Source organism: Carettochelys insculpta, chromosome 2 (genome assembly GCF_033958435.1).
Source record: "Carettochelys insculpta isolate YL-2023 chromosome 2, ASM3395843v1, whole genome shotgun sequence".
NCBI lineage: Eukaryota > Metazoa > Chordata > Testudines > Carettochelyidae > Carettochelys > Carettochelys insculpta.
The window spans coordinates 109005973-109026956 of NC_134138.1; the positions used below are offsets into that span (position 1 = coordinate 109005973).

At 46.7% G+C, this 20984-nt stretch overlaps 1 protein-coding gene across 1 annotated transcript; it reads right to left on the reverse strand.

Annotated features, from left to right (window-relative positions):
* Positions 1–1103: 1103 nt before the first annotated feature.
* DIPK1C (divergent protein kinase domain 1C) lies at positions 1104–20792 on the reverse strand. The gene is made up of 4 exons (XM_074985864.1): positions 20290–20792; positions 14251–14928; positions 9144–9308; positions 1104–1928 (listed from the first exon to the last, which is right to left on the reverse strand). Exons 1-4 carry the CDS (start codon positions 20473–20475, stop codon positions 1707–1709), a joined length of 1251 nt encoding a protein of 416 aa, XP_074841965.1. The 5' UTR covers positions 20476–20792; the 3' UTR covers positions 1104–1706.
* Positions 20793–20984: the final 192 nt, after the last annotated feature.

Here is a 20984-nt window from a genome sequence, read left to right on the forward strand (position 1 = left end):
AGCAGAGGGAAGGGTTTTCCCACCACTGTAGATATCTGTCTTCCCAGAGGCAGTCACTAGGTTGGGAAAAGAATTCTTCCATCAACGTAGCACTGTCAAAACCAGAAGTTAGATTGGTTCAACCTCATCTCTCAGGAAGGCTGATATAACTTTTGAGCATAGACAACCTTTAGTGTTCAGATACACATCCAAATGTTGTATGTCCTGTCCCTAATCCAGAACTGCTAGATTTAAAATTGGAGGGTTGCCTAATCTGATGATGTTTTAGTAAAAATTGCGAAATGTTTGTTTTTAAGGTCTCTACCTCATTTATGCTGTCCCACAATGTGCTGGCAATGGCAGATGGGCATAGCACTAGTACACAACTGAGACAAAAAAGCAGTCCAGTAGCACTTTAAAGACTAAAAATAATTTATTAGGTGGTTAGCTTTCGTGGGCTAGACCGACTTCTTCAGGTCTTCAGACCTGTTAGTACATGCAAAATTTAGTAAAAATAATTTATTAGGTGGTGAGCTTTCATGGGATAGACCCACTTCTTCAGGTCTTCTCACCACCCAATAAATTATTTTTAGTCTTTAAAGTGCTACTGGACTGCTTTTTTGTTTTGATAGTATATAGACTAACACAACTATCTCTCTGTTACAATTGAGACAGTGTCTAAACTCATCTGTTAGCTTTGCCGGCCACAGCCAGAGAACTTTGGAAATCAACATTAAGATATTTATCCTGCAAGCCCTGTTCATGCAACTTGTCCCACTGACAGCAGATCATAATTTCTCACACAAAATTCCTTTTGTTACTAGACTAGCACCATAACCCCCCTTCCCCGCCAAAAAAAAACCAAGGAAATTTTGCATGCACTAAATAAAACCCTTCAATATTCCCTGCTCTTTTTCACAATCCCATCCGTGATGGTGAAGGGACTGAAGTGACAGGCTACACTTTGGCCTGTGGCAAGCTAATGTGTCCAATCTACCATTTGCAAAGTGAGATAAACTAAAGCAGAAAAGGAATGAGTGTTCACAAGAGGAATTATACCAGTGCAACTATAGCAGTATAATTTTATCACTGTGATTATGCTGATAAATTTCTCTGTTTAGACAATCCTTAATCATCTTGATGTATCTTCTTTTAGCAGTATCAGTTAGGGCTCCAGGTGAGTAAGATAAAGATAGACAATGCCTTTGAGAGCAGCAGTAAGTATATACAAAGGAAGCCATACGTCTATGCAACTCCCTACTGTCAGAAGCTGTCTGTTTGTGAAGAGTATTCTGTCCTGGACTTTCATTTTGTGGTGAAATAAAAGGAGAAATCTCATGACTCTCATTTAAATTAACATGAGTTCGGTAACCATCCACAGATAAAAATCTCAGCAGTCTGGGATCAGCCTCAGCTGCATGTTGTTTCATCAGGAGATCGCAATTCTCTGGGCAACCAATTGCAGAGTGTCAGTGGGGAGAGCCAGTGTGACTCCAAAGAAACAAACAAGAAGTGTGTTCATATAATGTAGAAAAACTTCATACGTCAAAGGCTATTAATAACATTCACTGCATCTCTAATCATAAGTTTCACTTTCATAGTAGAAAAAAATCCCCAATTTACAACTGTAAAAATTAATACAATGGAAGGGGGTGGGTAGAGAGAGACAAGGAGAGAATACTAGCTAGGAGGACTTTTATATATCATCATCAGTGGTTTTCACGAGGCTAACCATCTGCTTTTTGAAGTTCTCTTTGACTGGCTTGCAGCAAATTGTATAACTCAGACAGAGAATTCGGAGCTGTTTCCTGGTGTTGTATCAAGTCCTTGGGCCCTGATTTGGCACATTCATGAACAGCCTTTTGCAACTGCAGCTGCAGAGGAAAGGAAATTGTGGGTCCCCTGAAACTTGGAGAAAACCAGTGACGGAATATTTTGTCACAGATGACCTGTGAAAAGGTAAAAAAAGAGAAGTTACTCACTTGTGTAGTAACGATCATTCTTTGAGATGTGTCCCTGTGGGTATTCCACATTAGGTGTCGGGCTCGTCCTGGCACCGCAGATCGGAGATTTCCAGCTGCATCTCCTTGGGTCGCGCATGCACCGATGCACATCGGGCCTTCGCGCACTTTTGGTCACGTGCGCGATCTGGTCCACGCAAGTTCCTTGACCAACCGCCCTGGATGCTCCTGAAAGACACAAAGCAGAGCTCCAAAGCAGGGAGGAACGGGTGGGTAGTGGAGCACCCACGGGAACACATCTCGAAGAACCATCGTTACTACACAAGTGAGTAACTTCTCTTTCTTCTTCGAGTGCTCCCTGTGGGTGCTCTACATTAGGTGACTACCCAGCAGTGACCCCAAAAAGGGAGGTGGGTACCAGATTTATATGCAGCTTGCCCTCGAAAGGACTGCTGTCGATAGGCGTGTATCCTCATCCAACACTCAGTGAATCACATAGTGTCTGGCGAAGGTGTCGTAGGATGACCATGTTGCCGCTCTGCAGATGTCCTTTAATGCGACTCCTTTAAAGAAGGCTGTCAATGTCACCATTGCTCTAGTGGAGTGAGCCCTGGGCAGAACTAGCAGAGGGGTCTTACAGAGCTCGTAGCACATTTTTATGCAGGATACAATGTTATTTGAAATTCTTTGTGATGATACGCCTTCCCCTTTTGATCTGGGTGCAATAGACACCAGGAGCCTATCTGTCTTCCAGAAGGGCTTAGTTCTGTCTGTGTAAAAGGCCAACGCCTTCCTCACGTCCAGTGAATGCAGCTGTACTTCCCTACTCGAGGTATGCGGTCTCCAGTAGAATGATGGTAGAACTATTGCCTCATGAATGTGGAACTCTGAGGCAATCTTTAGAAGGAACGCCAGGTGTAATTGTAAAACCACCGCTTCCTTCGAAAAAGTTGTATAGGGTGGCATTGCCATTATCACTGCTAGCTCGCTCACCCTGTGGGCTGATGTAATTGCAAGAAGAAAAGTTGCTTTTATGGTAAGTAGTCAGAGAGATACAGTGGCCAATGGTTCAAAGGGTGGTCTAGACAGTGTGTCAAAGACCAGGTCTAAGCTCCATGAAGGTAATAATGGTTTCTGCAGGGGTATAGATTTGCAAGCCCCTTTAGGAACCGTGTGGTAATGGGATGGGCAAATACAGTTGACCCATCCTCCATATGTCGGAACGCTGATATAGGTGCCAGATGGACCTTTAATGACGATAAAGTGAGTCTGCCTTGTTTCAGTTCCAGTAAGTACTCTAGAATTGTGGGAATGGAGACGTCCAGAGGAGTCACTTGCTTGGACAAACACCAGGATGTAAAATGTTCCCATTTGTGTGCATAAGCCTTCCTGGTGGAGGCCTGTTGACTGCAATCCAGGACCTCTTTTACTCCTTCTGAGTGTGTTCTCTCTAAGGCGCTGAGCCATGGATTAGCCATGCTTTAAGGTGGAGCATTCAAGGATGAGGGTGTGTTATGGACCCCTAACTCTGCGTGAGAAGGTCCAGTACTATCGGGAGGGGAAATAGTGGGCAGTATGACATGCGTAGCAGCAGAGGAAACCAGTGCTGTTGATCACACATTGGGGCTATGAGTATTAGGCGCGCCTTCTCCCTCCTCACTTTTTCTAGGACCTTGTGAATGAGCCCTGTGGGAGGGAATGCATACAGCAATGGGCCCTTCCATGAGAGTATGAAGGAGTCCCCCAGTGAGCCTTGCCCAATGCCCACTCTGGAGCAGTATTGCGGGCATTTCTTGTTGGTGTAGGTGAAAAACAAGTCGATCTGGGGAAACCCCATTTGTCGAATACATTGCGGAGTAGATCGGAGTGGATTTGCCACTCATGTGTGAGAGCAAAATGCCTGCTGAGCTGATCCGCTCTCACGTTGTGGATGCCAGGCAGGTATGAGGCTTTCAGTGTTATGTTGTTTGTGATGCACCAATTCCATAGTCAGACCGCCTCTGCGCATAATGCACAAGATCTGGTTCCACCTTGGTGATTGATATAGAACATTGTGGAGGTGTTGTCGGTATTGACTCCGACTACCTTGTCCCGCAGGTATTTGTGGAAGCACCTGCATGCATTGAACACTGCTCTGAGTTCCAATACGTTTATGTGCATCGCCATCTCTGCGGGGGACCATCATCCCTGTGTCACTTCGTTGCCCCTGTGTGCCCCCACTCCTATGTGGGATGCATCCGTTGTGAGAAAAACCGTGATTTGCGGCTGGTGGAATGGCACCCCTGATAGCAAGTTCTTGGGGTCTGCCCACCATGCCAGAGACTTTTGCACCTCCATCGTGGGTGATACCTTTTTGTGAATGGTATGAATTGTTGGCCTGTACACGGTCGCCAACCAGTGCTGAAGGCCTCGAATATGTAGTCTGGCATTCTGCACTATGAACGTGGTGGCAGCCATGTGTCCCAATAGCTGTAAGCAAGTTAGGATTGGCATTATGGGGCTGTACGTCAGCACCTGCACTAAGGATCTGATGGCGCGAAAACGTGCATTGGACAGATACACTCTCGATGTAGTAGAGTCTAGGCATGCCCCTATGAATTCTATCTTTTGCGTGGGCTCCATCGTCAATTTCTGAAAATTGATGACTAGACCCAGCGAGTGGAAGGTCCTTGTAGTGATGTCTATCATGCGCAGCACATATGCCCGTGAGATGCCTTTCAGAAGGCAGTCATCCAGATACAGAAAAATGAATATGTCCTGCCAATGCAGGAAAGCTGACACTACCACAAGCGTCTTGGTAAAGACTCTGGGCGCTGAAGAGAGTCTGAATGGAAGGACCCTGTATTGGAAGTGCTCTGTGACCACTTTAAAGCGAAGAAAGCACCTGGGTGCCGGATGGATTGTTATATGGAAATACGCATCTCATAGGTTGAGGGCTGCGAACCAATCCCCATCGTCCAGTGCCGTGACTATGGAGGCAATTGTAGTCATCTTGAAGCACTGTTTGCGCAAATATCGATTGAAAGCCCATAGGTCCAGGATTGGCCTCCAGCCTCCTGCTTTTTCTCTGTGAGAAAGTATCGGGAGTAGAAACCTTTCCCTTGGAATTCGTCTGGGACTCTTTCCACTGCCCCTATAAATATGAGGTGGTCTACCTCCTGCTCTAACATCATCTCATAAGAGGGGTCCCTGAGGGGGGACTGGGTAGTGGGTTTTGGTGGGTGCAGGAATCGGAATGGGATGGTATATCCCTTGGCTACAATTTCCAACACCCACTTGTGTGTTGTAATGCTTTCCCATTGTCGATAGAACGGTCTGAGTCGGTGGTGAAACATATGCTGTGATTGGCAGAGGGGGATGTTCTTGGTATTGCAGTCCTCAACATAACCATCAAACTTGCTGTCTTGGAGCTTGCCCCAACGATGTAAGTCCTTGTTGGGGACGTCGCCTGGATGGCCTCTGCTGTTGCTCCGTGGTGGCATCCTTGATTGTAACCCTGCTGGTATTGCGAGCACTGGGGTTGGTAGGTGTAACATCTTTGTTGTGGGTAGAATCTCTTCCTCCTATAGGGAGGTGTGTACATCCCCAGTGTTCTGAGCATGGTCCTCGAGTCCTTGCTGGAATGTAGGACTGAGTCGGTGTAGTCAGCAATAGTTTTTCCTTATCAAACGGAAGTTCTATGATTTTTGTTTGTAGGTCCTTGGGGATGCCAGACGTTTGGAGCCACGACTCTCTTCACATCACCATTGCTGTGGCTGTAGAGAGTGCCACTGTGTCCGCAACATCTAGGGCAATCTGGACACCTGTGCGTGAGGCTGCATAGCCTTTCTGGACTATCTCCTTCAAGACGGGTTTCTTATCATCTGGGAGGAAGTCCATGAGAGAGGTAAGTCTGGAATAATTGTCAAAGTTATGATTTGATAGGTGGGCGGCATAGTTGGCCATGCTCAGCAGAAACGTGGAGGAGGAGTATACCTTCCTCCTGAATAAGTTGAATTTTTTTGCATCCTTGTTGGACCCCGCAGACTTGTATTGTGGTGTCTTTGATCTGTGCTGCAAAGATTCGAGTACTAGGGAACTTGGTTGGGGGTGGTTGAACAGAAATTCCATACCCCTAGATGGCACAAAGTACTTCTTGTCTGCCCTTTTGTTCATAGGTGGAATAGAGTCTGGGGTCTGCCATATATTTGTGGCAGCTTCCATAATGGCTTCACCTAGTGGCGTGGCTATTTTGGATGATGCGGGCGGTCTCAGGTTCTTGAGGAGTTTATGGTGTTTCTCCTGCACTTCCGCAATCTGTATGTCCTGAGTGTGTCCCACCCTCTTAAAAAGCTCTTGACATTGCTTGAGATCGTCTGGGGGAGATATATCCCCAGGAACAACTGCCTCATCTGGGGAGGACAAGGAACCATCACTGTCATAAACCTCCTCCTGTTCCTCGGACACCTCCTGCATCCGTTCCCTTGGGAATTCTAGGGGAAGATCTGATGACTTTGGACCCATCCCCACTGGGGACGCATGTGCTTTTTTTGAAGGGAGGGAGGAGAGGTGGCCATGCAGCGAAGGTTGAGGTGGGGATCTGTCTCTCGACCTTGAGCCCCGGTGCCGATAATGTTCACCATGATATGAGTGACCGTAGCAGCAGGGGCAGGGCCCCAGTGATGGAGATCTAGACCACGATCAGTGTCTGTATGCATAGCGCCAAGGGGAGTGTGATCTCCTTGATGACGTGATTGGTGGGGATGCTCTATAGGAGCACTCATGTGGTTCCATTAAGGTGACCAGTGAAGTATGTCTGAGCCAGGGACACAGTGGTCATAGAAATGGAGATGGAGGTCTCAGGAAGGCTGGTGGTGTTGCCGGCCGTTCTGGCCTACCCATCTCAGGAGGAGAGCTGGGAGAAAGTGGCATCCCTAGAACGTCTGGGGATGGGCTATGGTGCCGGGTCTGAGGCCTTGCCTTGCCCAGCCCGTGCAGCTGTGTGGTTGGTGCTGCCATCTTTGGTGCCTGGGACCTTGGTGCAGGGGTCGGTGCTGTGCATGGTGCTGTGCCCGGTGCCGCTGCATGCAGTTCCGCAAGCGTAGCTGTCCCCGGCACCGTCGGGCCCCATGATGGGGTCTCCAGTTCTTGTGCTCTCAGTGCCGTAGCCTCCGGTGCCTGCCATGTCGGCACTTGTAGGGTTCTTGGTGACGACTGTTTACTGGTTAGAGCCGCGGGCACTGTTTTATGTTGTGTGGCCTCGCTGCTTTGAACGGGCAGCAGTTCACAGCCCTGTGCCTCACTCGTCCTGCTCACAGATACCACTGGCAAGGATCAAATAGGGGATACCTTCTTTTTCTTATGCGTAAAGGAGGTCAAAGAGGTTGTCTTCCTCTTATGCGGCCCTGAGGGCCCTTCCTCCTGGGGCATCTCCGATGGCTCAGGCTGGAGGGCCTTTTCGAACAAGATCATTTTTAGCCTCATCTCCCTGTCTTTTCTTGCTCTGGTCGTTAGTTTAGAGCAGTGAGGACATTTCTGAGGGACATGGGCCTCTCCCAAGCAACGAATGCATTTGCTATGGCCATCAGAGGCAGGCATAGCTTCACGGCATGATTCACATTTCTTAAACCCCAGCGAAGACATCTCTTCTCAAGGTACTTTACTTTCAATGTTAAACAAGGCACTTAATAGCTACTAATAGCTAGCAAAACAAATAAGGGTCACAGTCTCTGAGATAGCAAACCGCCTGAGGCGGTCGCCTCTTCCTTCTTTCCCCCTTCTTTTCTTTTATTTTTTTTTCCCAAAACTATATACAAGAAAACTTTAACAGCCTTATAGAATGAGAAAGAAACTAATAACTATATTATAAACAAGTTTATCTGCCTTAGGTGTTGGAGCCGAAGCGGATTCCATCTGCAGCCATTGGCAGTCAAGAGGAACTGGCATGGACCGGATCGTGCACATGACCGAAAGCACGCGAAGGGTCGACACATATTGTTGTATGCACAACCCAACGAGATGCAGCTGGAAATCTCTGATCTGCGGTGCAGGGGTGAGCCCAACACCTAAAGTGGAGCACCCATGGGGACCACTCGAAGAAGAAGTAGATTGTCTTTCTGAATCTCCAAATTAGAGATTTGTGCTCCTTGGTGACTGTAAACTGTACAAGCTATTTCTTCAGCTGAGTTCAAAATGCCTCTAATGCTGATAAGATCAAGTCACAGTGCATGAGACTCTCTAAAACCCGTCCTGCTTGGCAGTTCTATTTATTCCTCTTTGGTCATACCTACCCACTGCCAGTATGGGCCTTCCTGTGTATCTGAGCTGTATTTGGTAAGCTTGTGAAGTAAGATATGGACGAATGCCTCCTAAGGACCAGGTGGAGGAGATCTAATTCATTTCACTTGTGAGCTACTAGCAAACTGAACAGAAGTTGCTAAACCTCCATAAGCCAGGGACTGCCTTTAGTTGTACCTTGTATTAGCATTTGCCTCTATTATTATAAGTTATTAGGCACTGACAATGTAAATGACCACTACATGCTGTAAGTCCCTCTTATCTTTCAAAACAAACTGTGCAGACAAATAATTTTTCTCTGCTCAAAACCAGCCCAGGTTTCAAAAGAGACTACCTAAAATGGAGACCAGGGCCCAGAGTCTCCAAGGAGTCTTTCTTCTCTTACGTAGCTTGAATCAGCCAGAATTCCCCAGTGGAGAATTCCCCACTGCTTTACCCACCCCGAATCCCACACACAAGGCAAAAGCAGACAGGAGGAATGTAGCACCGATGAGCTCTGCTACCCCCACCACTCTGCTGCCATTGTCAGCAGGGTACGTTGGAGCAGAATGTCTTGCTTCTGTGCCAGCTGCACTGGAATTGAGAAGCTGGAGTCCTGTGACCACCCCTTCCTCACTAGATCTGAGCACAGCTTAGATTTGTAGAGTACTGGGCCCATAAATCCTATATTTTATCTCATGCAGAAAGACGTTACACATGCCAAAAGAGAGCAGTGAATGTCAGGGCCAGGTTGCGCTCACGCAGATGCGTTTATGAAGATAACTGAGGCAGCCACTTCTTAAAACCAGCTTTGATGAATGTACCTCACGCATATTTGTCTGGACCTCGTGCAGCTCTATGTCATGCCACATGTTCTGTTCTTTCACTGCCTCTGCCTGGACTTTTCTAAAAAGGAAATGTGTACACAATCAGTCCATAGCTACTCACTTGCAGGTTGTTGTTGGCCCTCTCTGCCCCACATTTTTTGATTCTCAGGTCACATTTTGAAAAGCAATCGAAAAAATTGCAGTCTTCATCTCCTGTGCAATTCTGTTCCAGGATGTCCCTCATTTTAGGTTCAAAAAAGGCCATGTCCACATCAATGGCAACCACCTGTGATCAAACAAGCACATCAGAAGCGACACGCGCTGAAGGAGGCTACTGTTTAGTGTCCCTTTGCTGCTCTCACTCCCTCAAAAAACAGCAGCTATGACCTCTAGTGCCCTCCCAATAAAGAATTAGAAGCACAAGGAAATTCATCTACTTGGACCCTAGTTTAGGACATGCCTTGTGTGGGAGTGGACAGGCCACTTAGCCACTCTGTACCTCAGTTCCCATCTTCAGTTAAATGACAGCACTTTCTGTCCTCCCTTGGGTATTGTGAGGATAAAATACAATAAAGTTTGTGAGGTGCTTCCAACCGAGGGGCCACATAAACACCCGTGATAAACTAGGTTTCTGATATCAGCTGGGCAGCAAGAGTCCTGCAAATGTAACTGTTTTTTTTTTAACAGAATAGCCAATGTGTAAGATTTCTGGCTAACAGAAAAACACTGTAAAGTCAAAGAGTAAAATTCCTCTCTAGAGCACATGGACCTGACTTCATTTACCTAACAGTAGTTGCGGTAATGAGAACTCAGTATCACACCCTCTTCTGTGGGCTATTTGCCGAGGGGAGCTCTGTGATATGTAGGGGATAAGATATTCATGTCATCAAATGACATTCATGATTCTCCCTCTGATTACCTAGGAATCTATCCATCAGTGTTCCACAGCAGGTTGCAGTGAGAATAAAGACTAAATGGATGTGAAGCCTAAACTATCATCTGATCTCTCGAGATTTGTCACTCCAGTTCAGACCTAAAGCATGTTGGACAGGCAATGCAAAAAAACCCTAGCGCTACTTCTGCAAGTGCTTGATTTGTAACTGTTGTGTGGGAAGATGCTTTTTAGTTTCCCAGGTTGTCAATATAACCCCCTTACCTTTAAAAATTACAAAAATAAAGAAGGAGAAAAGGAAAGCTCCCTGTGTGAGACAACTGCTTGCTATGGCACATACAGTGTGGGCAGGGAAGTGAAAACTGTCAGGCCTCAGTGCTGTGAATACCGTGAGATATAGTCAACCTTAGCATCTCACAAGGTAAATCTTTGCTCAGCAAAGCCCACCTGTTACAGAAGAAAATGGACCAAGCACAGATATTTGCAATTACCCAGTGGGGGGCAGGGAGGGAGGGGTTAATTGTAGAACTACGCCTTCCAAATAGCAAAGGAGCTGAAGTATGTGGTTGAGTGACAGCTGGAGTGACCCCAGACATTTCAGATGGATGCACCTGGCAGAAGGCCAAATGGACCTTCTAAACCGAAGTCAAAGACAGTGTCTAATTTCAGCAATTATTTTCCCCAAGAGAGAAGCTCAGATCTTAAAGAAACTAAACACACCTTTTAACACCAATTATCTTTAAGCTTCTTGAAAAGCTTGGTAAGAGTGATGTACCCTGGGGAATTTTGCAAGTTCATACAGGCTAATACCAGAAATATGCCTGCTGTCTTAGAGATGGTGGTGCCTTGTGCCTTCCCTGTTACATTCTCTTGGGAGAACGTTATTGTTGTTCATGTGCAGTGGGTGCCAACCTGTGCTTGGTGCAGGACCCAGAACAATGTGCCCTCCAGGTCCAGAGGGCATCCAGGAGCTAGTTTGGCCCCTGGCTCAAAGCTGTCTAAGAGCTGTTGTAACTTGTGCTGGTATGGTGGCAAGCATCATGGGACCGCAGCATGCTCCATGCACCCTTCCACCTCCCCGCAACCTGTCCCCTAGAGAAGGGGGTAGAAAAAAGATGGCTTCACCATCTCTGGGCCTGCTGAGAATTCCCCTTGCTGCTCTATTAGGGCAGCCTTCCAGTCCCTATGCATTGGAGGAGCTGCCTAAAGAGCTGGAGTGAGTGCTGAGGTTCTAGCTCTTTATTTTAGAAATTAATCCAGAGGCAGGGCTGTTTTGATGAGCAAAGGGACTTTGATGTAGCACGGGCACTTCGACATACCAGCGGCTGACCTGCGGCTACACGCAAGCCGGCACTTCAAAGTTTCACACTTCGAAGTTGCTGTGGGGGAGATATTGACTAATGAAGTGCTGCACATGCACCGCAGCACTTCATTAGTAATCTCCCAACACCCTAATTACCATCCTCCCTTTGAAGTTGGCGGCTAGTCTAGACACAGCCAAAGAGACACTGGTTTCGTTGAGATTGCCTGTGTAACTGATAGTCTCATTAGTAACAACTTGCAAATCCAGCCCAAAACCCTTTTTCTGATCTACAGTTGCAGCTTTGACAAGCCCCTCCACTTACTGGGCTGGATCTTGAATCCTGGTGTAGCTCAGAAAAGGAAAACAAAGGTAGCATCAAGTTATCTTGATTTTTGATTTACCTTGAAATGTGATGAGGTTCAGCAAGGACAAGTGCTGAGTCCTGCACTTGGGATGGAAGAATCCCAAGCACTGTTACAGGCAGAGGACTGACTGACTACATAACAGTGCAGCAGAAAAGGACCTGGGGATTACAGTGAATGAGAGGCTGGATATGAGTCAACAGTGTGCACTGCAGCCAAGAAGGCTAAAGGCAGATTGGGGTGCATTAGGAAAAGCATTTCCAGCAAATCTAGAGAAGTTGCTATTCCCCTTTACTCAGGTCTGGTGAGGCCTCATCTGGAGACTGCGTCCAGTTCTGGGCTTCCAAGTAGAGAAAGGATGTGGACGCATTGGAGAGGGTTCAGTGGATGGCAACAGAAATGATTAGGGGTCTGGAGCACATGACCTGCAAGGAGAGGCTGAGAGATTTGGGCTTATTTAGTTTGCAGAAGAGAAGACTGAGGGGTGATTTGTTAGCAGTCTTCAACTTTCTGAAAGGGGGTTCTAAAGGGGATGGAGAGAAACAGTTCTCAATGGTGACAGATGACAGAACAACGAGCAATGGTCTGAAGTTACAGAGGGAGAGGTGTAAGTTGGACATTAGGAAAAACAATTTCATCGGGAGGGTGGGGAAGGACTGGAATATGTTACCAAGAGAGGTGGTGGAATCTGCATCCCTCGAGGTTTTTAAGTCCCAGCTTGATATAGTCATGGCTGGGATGATTTAGATGGGGTTGATCCTGCTTGAAGCAGGGGGCTGGAATAGATGACCTCATGAGGTCCCCTCCAGGCCTAGAATTCTATGAGTCTACCTCCCTTTTCTCACAATGTGACTTTTAGAGGATTCCACTGACCAGTAGTAATTGACATTGCCAGGCTCCCAAAAGAGTCATATCCTACTCTCTTCATCCAGAGGGAGAGTCTTGGCTTTGTGGACACCTAGAAGGTAAGCAGGAATCAAAGGCTAGGGTTACACTAGTGAATTTTGCTGACAAAACTGGTGGAAAGTCCACACACAAAATGCATTTTGTCAACAGTTTGTTGACAAAACTCAGCACTTTTGCTGGCAGTTTTCTGCCTCTGAGCCAGGAGGCATAATGCTGCTGTCGACATTCTCTTGGCAAAAAAGCTGTGGGGATGCTCTGGGGAGGCCTTCTCTCAACAGAGTATCCAGAACAATGGGCAGCCCTGTCTGCTGTGCTTCTGGGTGCCTGTTTTGCTGAGACAGCAGACGGGCAGTCCAGCTGCTCAGCTTACAGAGCAGTGTGCTCTTCCAATTGGCTTTTGTGTGTGGCCGCACTCTGTCAATAGAAGTTTTGTCAGGAAATCTCTTCTGACAGTGACTTCTGTCGACAGAGCACTGAAGTGTAACCATAGCCAAAGGGAACCCTTTCCTAGTATAAGCTCTCTTGTACTGAAATGTACTCAGCACTATCATTCCTCCTCAGTTAAATCTCTCATCCCCTGAGCAGAGACCAAAACTGACCATAGATGCTCAGTCTGACACATCCTTAGTTACAGCACTGTGCAGCATTCATGCTGCATCTCTCTGAAAATGTGGTAGAGAAAACCTGTCCCGAGGAACCTCCACTGGGTCCTCCTCCTCTTAAGTGCTGGGATCTTTTTAGCTTCTCTCTGAAATGCCTCTACCATTCCCTCATCACCTCCGCTATTGCACCTGGATAAACAATAAAAGCCTAACGGGTGAGGGGAAAGCACTCAAATTGCTTTAATCCGCAATAGGCTTAGGTAATATTTGTACAGCAATGTGAAAATGGAAGTGTTATATGAATACTTGGTAAGTACTGATATTAGCAGTCATATTTCTGTTACTATTTTAAGTTCATTATGAGTGCAGAAATTCCACTGATCTCACTAGAAACTGCATGCACGGTTAGAAAACGGTACATATGCACAATATCTTCAGTGTATGCACACAATATCCACTGTAATTAGTTGAATTTCTTTCTGCAGAATGAACGCAAAATACGTCCAGAAATATTGTTCTTAATGCATGCAAAACAGACACAATCTTTCAACCTTAAAGAGCAGCTCTATGCTGAAAAGTTGAAAGGTGATTCCACAAGAGCGTCATCATGGATTTGCAGATCTACTGCTTTTCAATTGTTTCCAGAGCAAATATGCTCAGGGTAAAGGCAGAAAAGACGTTTTTCTCTAATTCCCAGTCCTGCAAACTCAGCTTTTTCTTTGAAATTAAAGCTAAGTTCTTGCTTTGCTGAGCACCACTCCCACCACTGGCTTGTGTGGGTCAGATTCTCTCCCCTGTGACAAGTCTGCAGAGTCAAGTGGTGTCCTCAGCAGAATCTGAGTGGTTCTGTTGCCTTCAGTGGGGTTGCATGGATGTAACTAATTACAATTAAGTAAATCATTCTTTTCATCCTGCGCAAGAAAGAACAGAACTTAACTCTCTCTCTCTCTCTCTCTCTCTCTCTCTCTCTCTCTCTCTCTGTCAGTTTGACTTTACAAGGCAAAGCATAAAAAAGCAGCGTTTTATCACTCAAATAGGTGGCTATATTCTCAATGCACCCAGGAAGCAGCTCTGATGACCAGGGCTGGCATTTGTTTCATAATCTCTTTTCAACTTAGAATGTGATCTTATCCTGTTAACATGCAACCGAAGTACTAACTTACCGTGAGATCATTTCTGATCGCAAAATTCTCTGGTTTGATATCGCACAGGTGAAGCCGGTGAGAGAAATCGTTATCAAAATGATTCACCATATCTAGGAAGCTGAGTGCAATGTCAGTGATTGCCTTCACCTTGCTTTTAGTGCTGGTGAAAGAGGGACCAACTGCATCCTCCAAAGGAAAAATAGTTTTGTGCCAGGCATGTCCGGCTGTCAGATACTCCACAGCATAGAAATGGCCACAGGAGCCAATGATACGTAGGACATGTTTGCTGAAGTCCTGCAGTAGACTGAAGTAGATATATTCTTCTTGTTGGAGTAAGGACCACATGCTGGCCACTTGTGCTTTCCAATGCAGACCTCTCCTCCGAATCCATAAAGGTCCCATGGTGTTGTTAGATAATTCCAGACCCAGGACATTTTTGACCTCCAAGGCTACCATCAGAAGGAGCTCTGCCTCAGACACATCCTGTGTTTCCACTTCTTCCAGCAATCTGAGGGGCTGGTAGCTAGAGAAGATTTCCTTTTTGGATTTCAAGATGACTGGCTGGCCTTCCCAGTCTGCCTGGATGACCTTCTTACCTCTGTCATAGTAAAGGCACTGTTTGTATACCAGCTTCTGTGCCACACACAAGTCTTCACAAAGGTCACCAGTCAGGGCTCCTTTGCTGTAGTCGAGACACTAGAGCAAAGGAAGACATCAGTGCACAGCAGACAAATATAGTCTAGGAGCATTTCAGAGAGGGAGGGAGCAAGAAGCATCTCAGTTACACAGTGACAAAATTCCATATTTAAATTCCGGGATAAGGCTATGACCTCCCAAATGTGCCAGAAGATCACTTCAATGGGGTGATTCTCCTGACAGTAAACAGACTGTATTTTCCTGGCCAGGTAACAGGCTAGCATAGGGGACCTACAACACAAGGTATTTGCCATCTCTCATTTCTGTGGATCAGATTTTGACACCTTTGTTGACACCCCAGGATAATTTACACAGCCCTGTCAAAGTTATGGCAGTCTGTCCTTATCTCCATATGGGCAGCAGCACTGCCTATCACCTCTACAGTATTATATATATGCCTCTGCCCCACCCCCCAGTCTGCCCAGCCCATTCCAGGCACACTCCCAAATGTGGTCTGCATCAGGGGCTCATGAGGGACAGGGGTACTCAGAAGAAGGCCTGTGGCTGTCACCCTCAGGTTCTACACTAGGGGAATGCTATAGGATCTGGCACTTTTACAGTCTCTTTATACTGCTCTGTCTCTTTTACTGTATATTTCATGTGAATATCTTATTCCCTATGAAATCTCATCAAAGTAAATGGGACTGTCTGTAGACTGAGTTACTACCAGATATGAAAAAGGGTTTCAAAAACTATCCTTCCCCCCAATAATATAAAGTACATGACTGCAGCAGATACAATCTATTGAGCCCAGAATATGCAATATAAACATTACTATATTATTACATTCTGTGAGGCAGAAAGGCTTCTTCAATGAAGATCTGTTTGGCAAATTAACATGTTTTAAATGTATGTATGTACATATCAGATATCCTTAGATAATTTTAATACCCTGTGGGTTATCTTGATTTTAAAAACCCAAGAAAATTGCTACTTGATAGTTGTGTGGTCACTCCAAATGCATGAAATTACGAAAAGGCTACCCACCCATAATTGTTTCCATTCCTCCACTTCCAGACATGTAGACAGCCTACATACTTCTTTGTCCATGCAGGACTTCCAGAAGTGCAGCTGCAAAGACTCTTAGGGGTGGATCAGTGGAGGAGAGAATCACAGATGTGGGGTGGAGAGCGAACAGTTTGTGCTGATGAAGCCAAACAGCTGGGAGGTGGCTTCCTTCATCAACATCAGCCTCCCTCACAGCTTTCTGGCATTTATACTTTCCTTTAAACAAGTCAGTTGACACTTCCAACTGTTTAATAGTTTAAAGACTGCCTGATTCCAACCTAATTTGTTACTATTTGATCTGTATGAAGGAAACATAGTCGTGAAATTCAAGTGCTGTTATTTTCTTAAAATAGTGTTTATGCTGCCATGCTAGACAAGTTGAATAAACAAGTCTTTTTTCAATTACTCACCAAAAATGATATCTAGTTTTTCTTGCGTAGACATTCCCCAGTTAGCACAGGGGATGACAAGGAACTGGTAACTTTGTCAACTCGGGACTTTGAGCAATTGGGGCTGGATGTAATCTTAACTCTAATAGTGGACCAGTGCAAGGGATGAATGAAGAGGGGCTGAACTGATTGGCTATGTCTAGATTACAGTGATTTGTTGAGAGAAGTTGTCAGAAGATACCTACTGCCAGAACTTCTGTTGACAGATAGCAGCCAAACTGCCAAGCAGATTGCAAGAGTAAGTTGCTCTTTTGACTGAGAGTGGCTGGCCTGCCAGGAAGCCAACTGGAAGTACAGCAGACAAGGCTGCCCAGTGGCCCAGAAGCTCTGTCTGTCAACAGAGGGACCCCCCAGAATGTCCAGCCCAGCTTTCTGTCAACAGATCTCTGTCGACAGAGGTGTTCTGCCTCATGGGGAGCGGGACAAGATTGTTGACAAAAGTGATGCATTCTGTCGATTTACTGGATGCTCCCCAGGTTCTGTCAACAAACCCCCCTAGTGTAGATCTAGTAATCAGTGATTCTTGTGACATTAGAAGGACAGGCATGACAGGTACCACGGGTTCTCTCGCAGTCTGAAACAGAATGTTGCATGGATAAATACTGGGAAGAATGAGGTAACACAAACTCTGATGTGCAGGTGTATGCCCCAATTTTGTGTTGACATTCTGGCCTCATTTTTGAGGTATTAATTCTCTATTATGAATAAAAAATATACTGTTTCTCTGCTGCAGTAGTTTAATAATTCCTACAATCAGTGACCTTATCTTTAAACAGCTCCTAGTAGGAGGGTAAGACACTAAAGTCCTTTTATTTAAAAAAAAAAAAAAACTTTAGTATTAGCTGATCAAATCTTCCTGAATGTGAAGATCACACAGCCAAGCCTTGGCAGTGCTACTATTATAAAATTAGGTCCCAATCCTGCAATGAGATCCATACATCCTTCCCAGAGCATAATAGGGCTCCATGCATCAGCAAGAGGCTCATACATAGATCCAGTTGAAGTCTAGAAGAGCACGTACCTAGAAAACTGGCAGTGAAATACTGAAAAACACGCTGTCTGCTGTTGCATTCTTGATGATATTTCATGAGATGTGTCTATGCAAAATATACAGCCACATCTACAACCTCCAAACATGGGAAACGAATCGGTTCTGTAATGGGTAAGGAATAGCTCTAAGTCTATACCTTCTATCCGCTGAATTGGTTGATCTGTGCCTATTAACCTAAGAACTGCCAGTCATGCATTCTTTGTTTTGATTCTTCTTTACTAAACTTTCACAATGTTTCTGAAACCGTGGTCCAGAAGCCACTAGCGGACTGGAGAATTGCTAATGTCACAGTGGAGAAATACATGGCAGATTTTGAGCTAATTATAGATCAGCTCCAGGAATCAGGGATTCCAGAGACTTTTTTCACCCAATTAAACTAAAACCATATCAAACAAACCAAAAAAAAAATTCAAGTATGTCTCCGCAATTTTTGTGGGCTTGTGCATACACAGAAGTTGCAGCACACAATTTAAGTTGAATCTGTAGCTAAAACCATTTTAGCTGAAAGGTCACCCACTGCTATGAATCTGGTTTATTTGTATCTGTTTAAAAGCCAAATCCAAATCAGTGCAAAAGAGTTCACAGGAGATTTTGCACCAATTAAACTAAACCGAGTTAAAATCAATCATGTCTTCTGTTACACAATTGCAACTTTGCCTGTAAATCAGGTCTAAAGCCTCCAGTCTTCTTGTCATGTGTGTTTTAGGTGTAAATTCATCTTTAAGCCGGTTTATGGAAGACACCAAATTCAAAGAAATCCTGCAATGAGCACAGAAACCAACTATGAAGTGACATAGGGTAAGCAGCTGTGGTGGAGGTAGAACTGCAGGTGATGAATGGGAAGTCAGTAATAATAAATAGGAAGTTCTACACTCCAAGGGTGATGTTGAAAGCATGTGAACCAAACTAGACCCCACTGAAATGGCATGTGTCTTTTGTGCTGGCCCTCTACACAAGTATGAATTTCACCCTGAGAGAATCTAAAAAGCACCACTGAAAATGGAAGGAAATGTTACCAAGTATCCTCACTCATTGGCTTACAACAGGTTACTTTCATCTTGTCTCCTACTGAAAGCACAGTCCTGGTTTTCCTTATCACCATGTCTTGTGGTTTAGGATAAGGATGTGTAGTACCCAGAGGCACTGAGACCTCATCTGGGTGAGTGAAGTCTCTGCTCTACAGCCCTGGGTACTACAGATGGAATGAATGGTTTGGAAAGTAAGCTTCCATGAAAGAAGAATCTCTGCTCACAACAGGATTATTCTGTAGATGGACTGCATTGCCGAAAACAGTGAAACCAGCTGTGGTGCTTCAAAGATAGTTACACAAAGAGCACCTCCCAGCTAACAGAAGCTGAGCTTGGTTCCAACTAGCTCCCAGGAAGCAGTTCCCTTTCGATTCATTTGTTAGAGCCATTGCTTATGGACATTGATGATCTTGATCACTTTTTAGCCAGGGAAATGGTTCCGTCAAGTTCAGCCAATGGACTGGAGACACCTTTTTGCTGCTTGAGTCCACTCTGGAGTCTGGCCAAACACTGGCAGAGACAAGTGTCCAAATGGTTCATTCCTGAAAACTGAGGATTTAGGCCCTTGGAGAAAAATGTGAATGTAGCTCTTGCCGTTTGAAAGAAGTTGGCAAAAGTGCTGTGTATAATAAGTCTTCCTTAATTATCTAGAACTTAGGAAAGTTTACGATCAGCAGTTCCTTGCTACTATAATAGATTATTTAATTTCCATTCAGATTTTTTCCACTTAACCCAAGCCATTAGAAAAAGACCTAGGTTTTTAATTTTAATCCACACTGCTCCACTTTTCTTCTCTGCAGAATTTCAGCTCACCGCATTTGACTGACTATTCTCACAGGCTTTCTTGATTTTTTGAATAAATACTTTAACTACCACCTGGGGGTAGCTGGGGGGGACGACTCCATGTACCATACCCTCAAGATGATTTCTGAATAGAATGTGATCTCTGCCTACAAAGTTGTAGAGAAACCATTTTGTTTAAGAATGCATGCGGAATGTTGAAGAACTCCTTTCTAAAATATTTCAGAAGTATGGTTATGTTCTCTCAAGCAGCAGCATCTTGGATCAGGTAACTGAAAGTTTTAACCCAGCCTGTTTTACAGTACCAAAGTAGAGCTGAGTATGGGCTGCCGATGTTTTAACTGGTGAAACTTTCCTCCCTTATCTTTTAAAATCCCTTTAGAAGATGCTTTAGGAATGTTTTAGTCCAAGTACAAGGAGCAACAGGCAAGGCAGCATTGGAAAGCCTTTGCAAGTCGTGGTTCTTCTGCTCATTCTCCTTTTCAGAAGCTTTGCTCTCCCCCTTAAACCCCCTCAGGCTTCAGTGTCAGCTCACTCCATCAGCCGGAGCATTCAGACCCTCGCGGACCTAGCTGGGTTGCATCAGACACTCACTGGTACTCAATACTCCCCGTTCCAAAGACCGATGCTCAGACCGTGCTTTGCAGGGGGGGAAATTAACCCACTAAATAGAGAATGAGCCGCCAAGGAAATACGGTGGGTTTAAAAACCGGACGTTAGAAATCGGGGCGTTTTATCCTTTCCCCTGTCAGCCCCTAAAAGCAAGAGCGGAGGCTCCCTTCTGCCCCCACTTCTGCCGGCCGGGGGGACACTAACCTCCCCCCGCCCCCGGTGCATGAGACTGGGCTACGGGCGGTTCTGTGCAGGAGCAAGAAGGAGACACACCTGGGAAGGGGATCGGGGACTAGGGCTCCCCCCTCCCCCGCAGCGTGCGAGGAGCTAAGCGGCCCCGGGGCTGTGGCGCTGAGCGCGGGGTGCCCGGGCCGATGCCCGGCCGTGCCAGCCTCCCCCTGCGAGCACATACCAGCCTCGCCAGCAGCCGGCGGCTCCTCTCGTCCGTGCAGCGCTCGGAGAAGACGCTCCGGTGCAGGAGGAGGACGAGGCAGGCGCTGCCCAGCAGCCCGCCGCCCGCCCAGCAGAGGCAGAAGAGCACCCGGCAGCGCCTCGCGAGCTTCAGCCTCAGCCGCTGCCAGGCCACGCCGCCCCGCATGGCCCGGGCTGGCCGGAGCGGGCTCACACCCCGCCGCCGGGCCGGGGCTGCGGGGCGATGCCGGGCGCGCCCGGAGCTCTCCTCGCAGCCATGGCACTGGGGCGCCGGGCGCTCCTCGCTCCGGGGCCCGATCCGGCGCGGCCGGGGGCAGGGAGGGGCCAAGCGCGGCGCCCGCGGGCATGTGCCAGCCCGGACTCCCGCCGCGCCCCGGAGCCCGAGCTCGCCTTTTGAATTGCAGCCACGTAGTTCCGCCTCTTTTGTCTGCCGCCGCCTGTGTCAGCCCCCCTCCGGCTGGAGCCACTAGGCAGCTCCCCCTCCCCGCCTGCCTCCCAAGTTTCTCTCCCCCTGGCGGGGGCGGCCCGGCGCCTCTCAGGGCCCGCCCGGAGGAGGGTGGCCCCTGGCCAGCGGGAGGGGGACAAAAGGTGGCTGAGTTATGGGGCGAGGGGGGTGGCTGCCAAAGCAAGCCGAGCGCCGGGGCTGCTGCGAGCGGGCGGGAGCCCGGCACCAGC

Bases quoted from the DNA above. Each gene is read 5' to 3' on its own strand.
- DIPK1C (XM_074985864.1), bottom strand. From the start codon at position 20,475: ATGCGGGGCGGCGTGGCCTGGCAGCGGCTGAGGCTGAAGCTCGCGAGG. The intron at 14,929-20,289 runs GTATGTGCTCGC...CCTTTGCTCTAG, and splicing joins GCCGGCTGCTGGCGAGGCTG to TGTCTCGACTACAGCAAAGG. The intron at 9,309-14,250 runs GTAAGTTAGTAC...GTTTGATCACAG, and splicing joins CGATCAGAAATGATCTCACG to GTGGTTGCCATTGATGTGGA.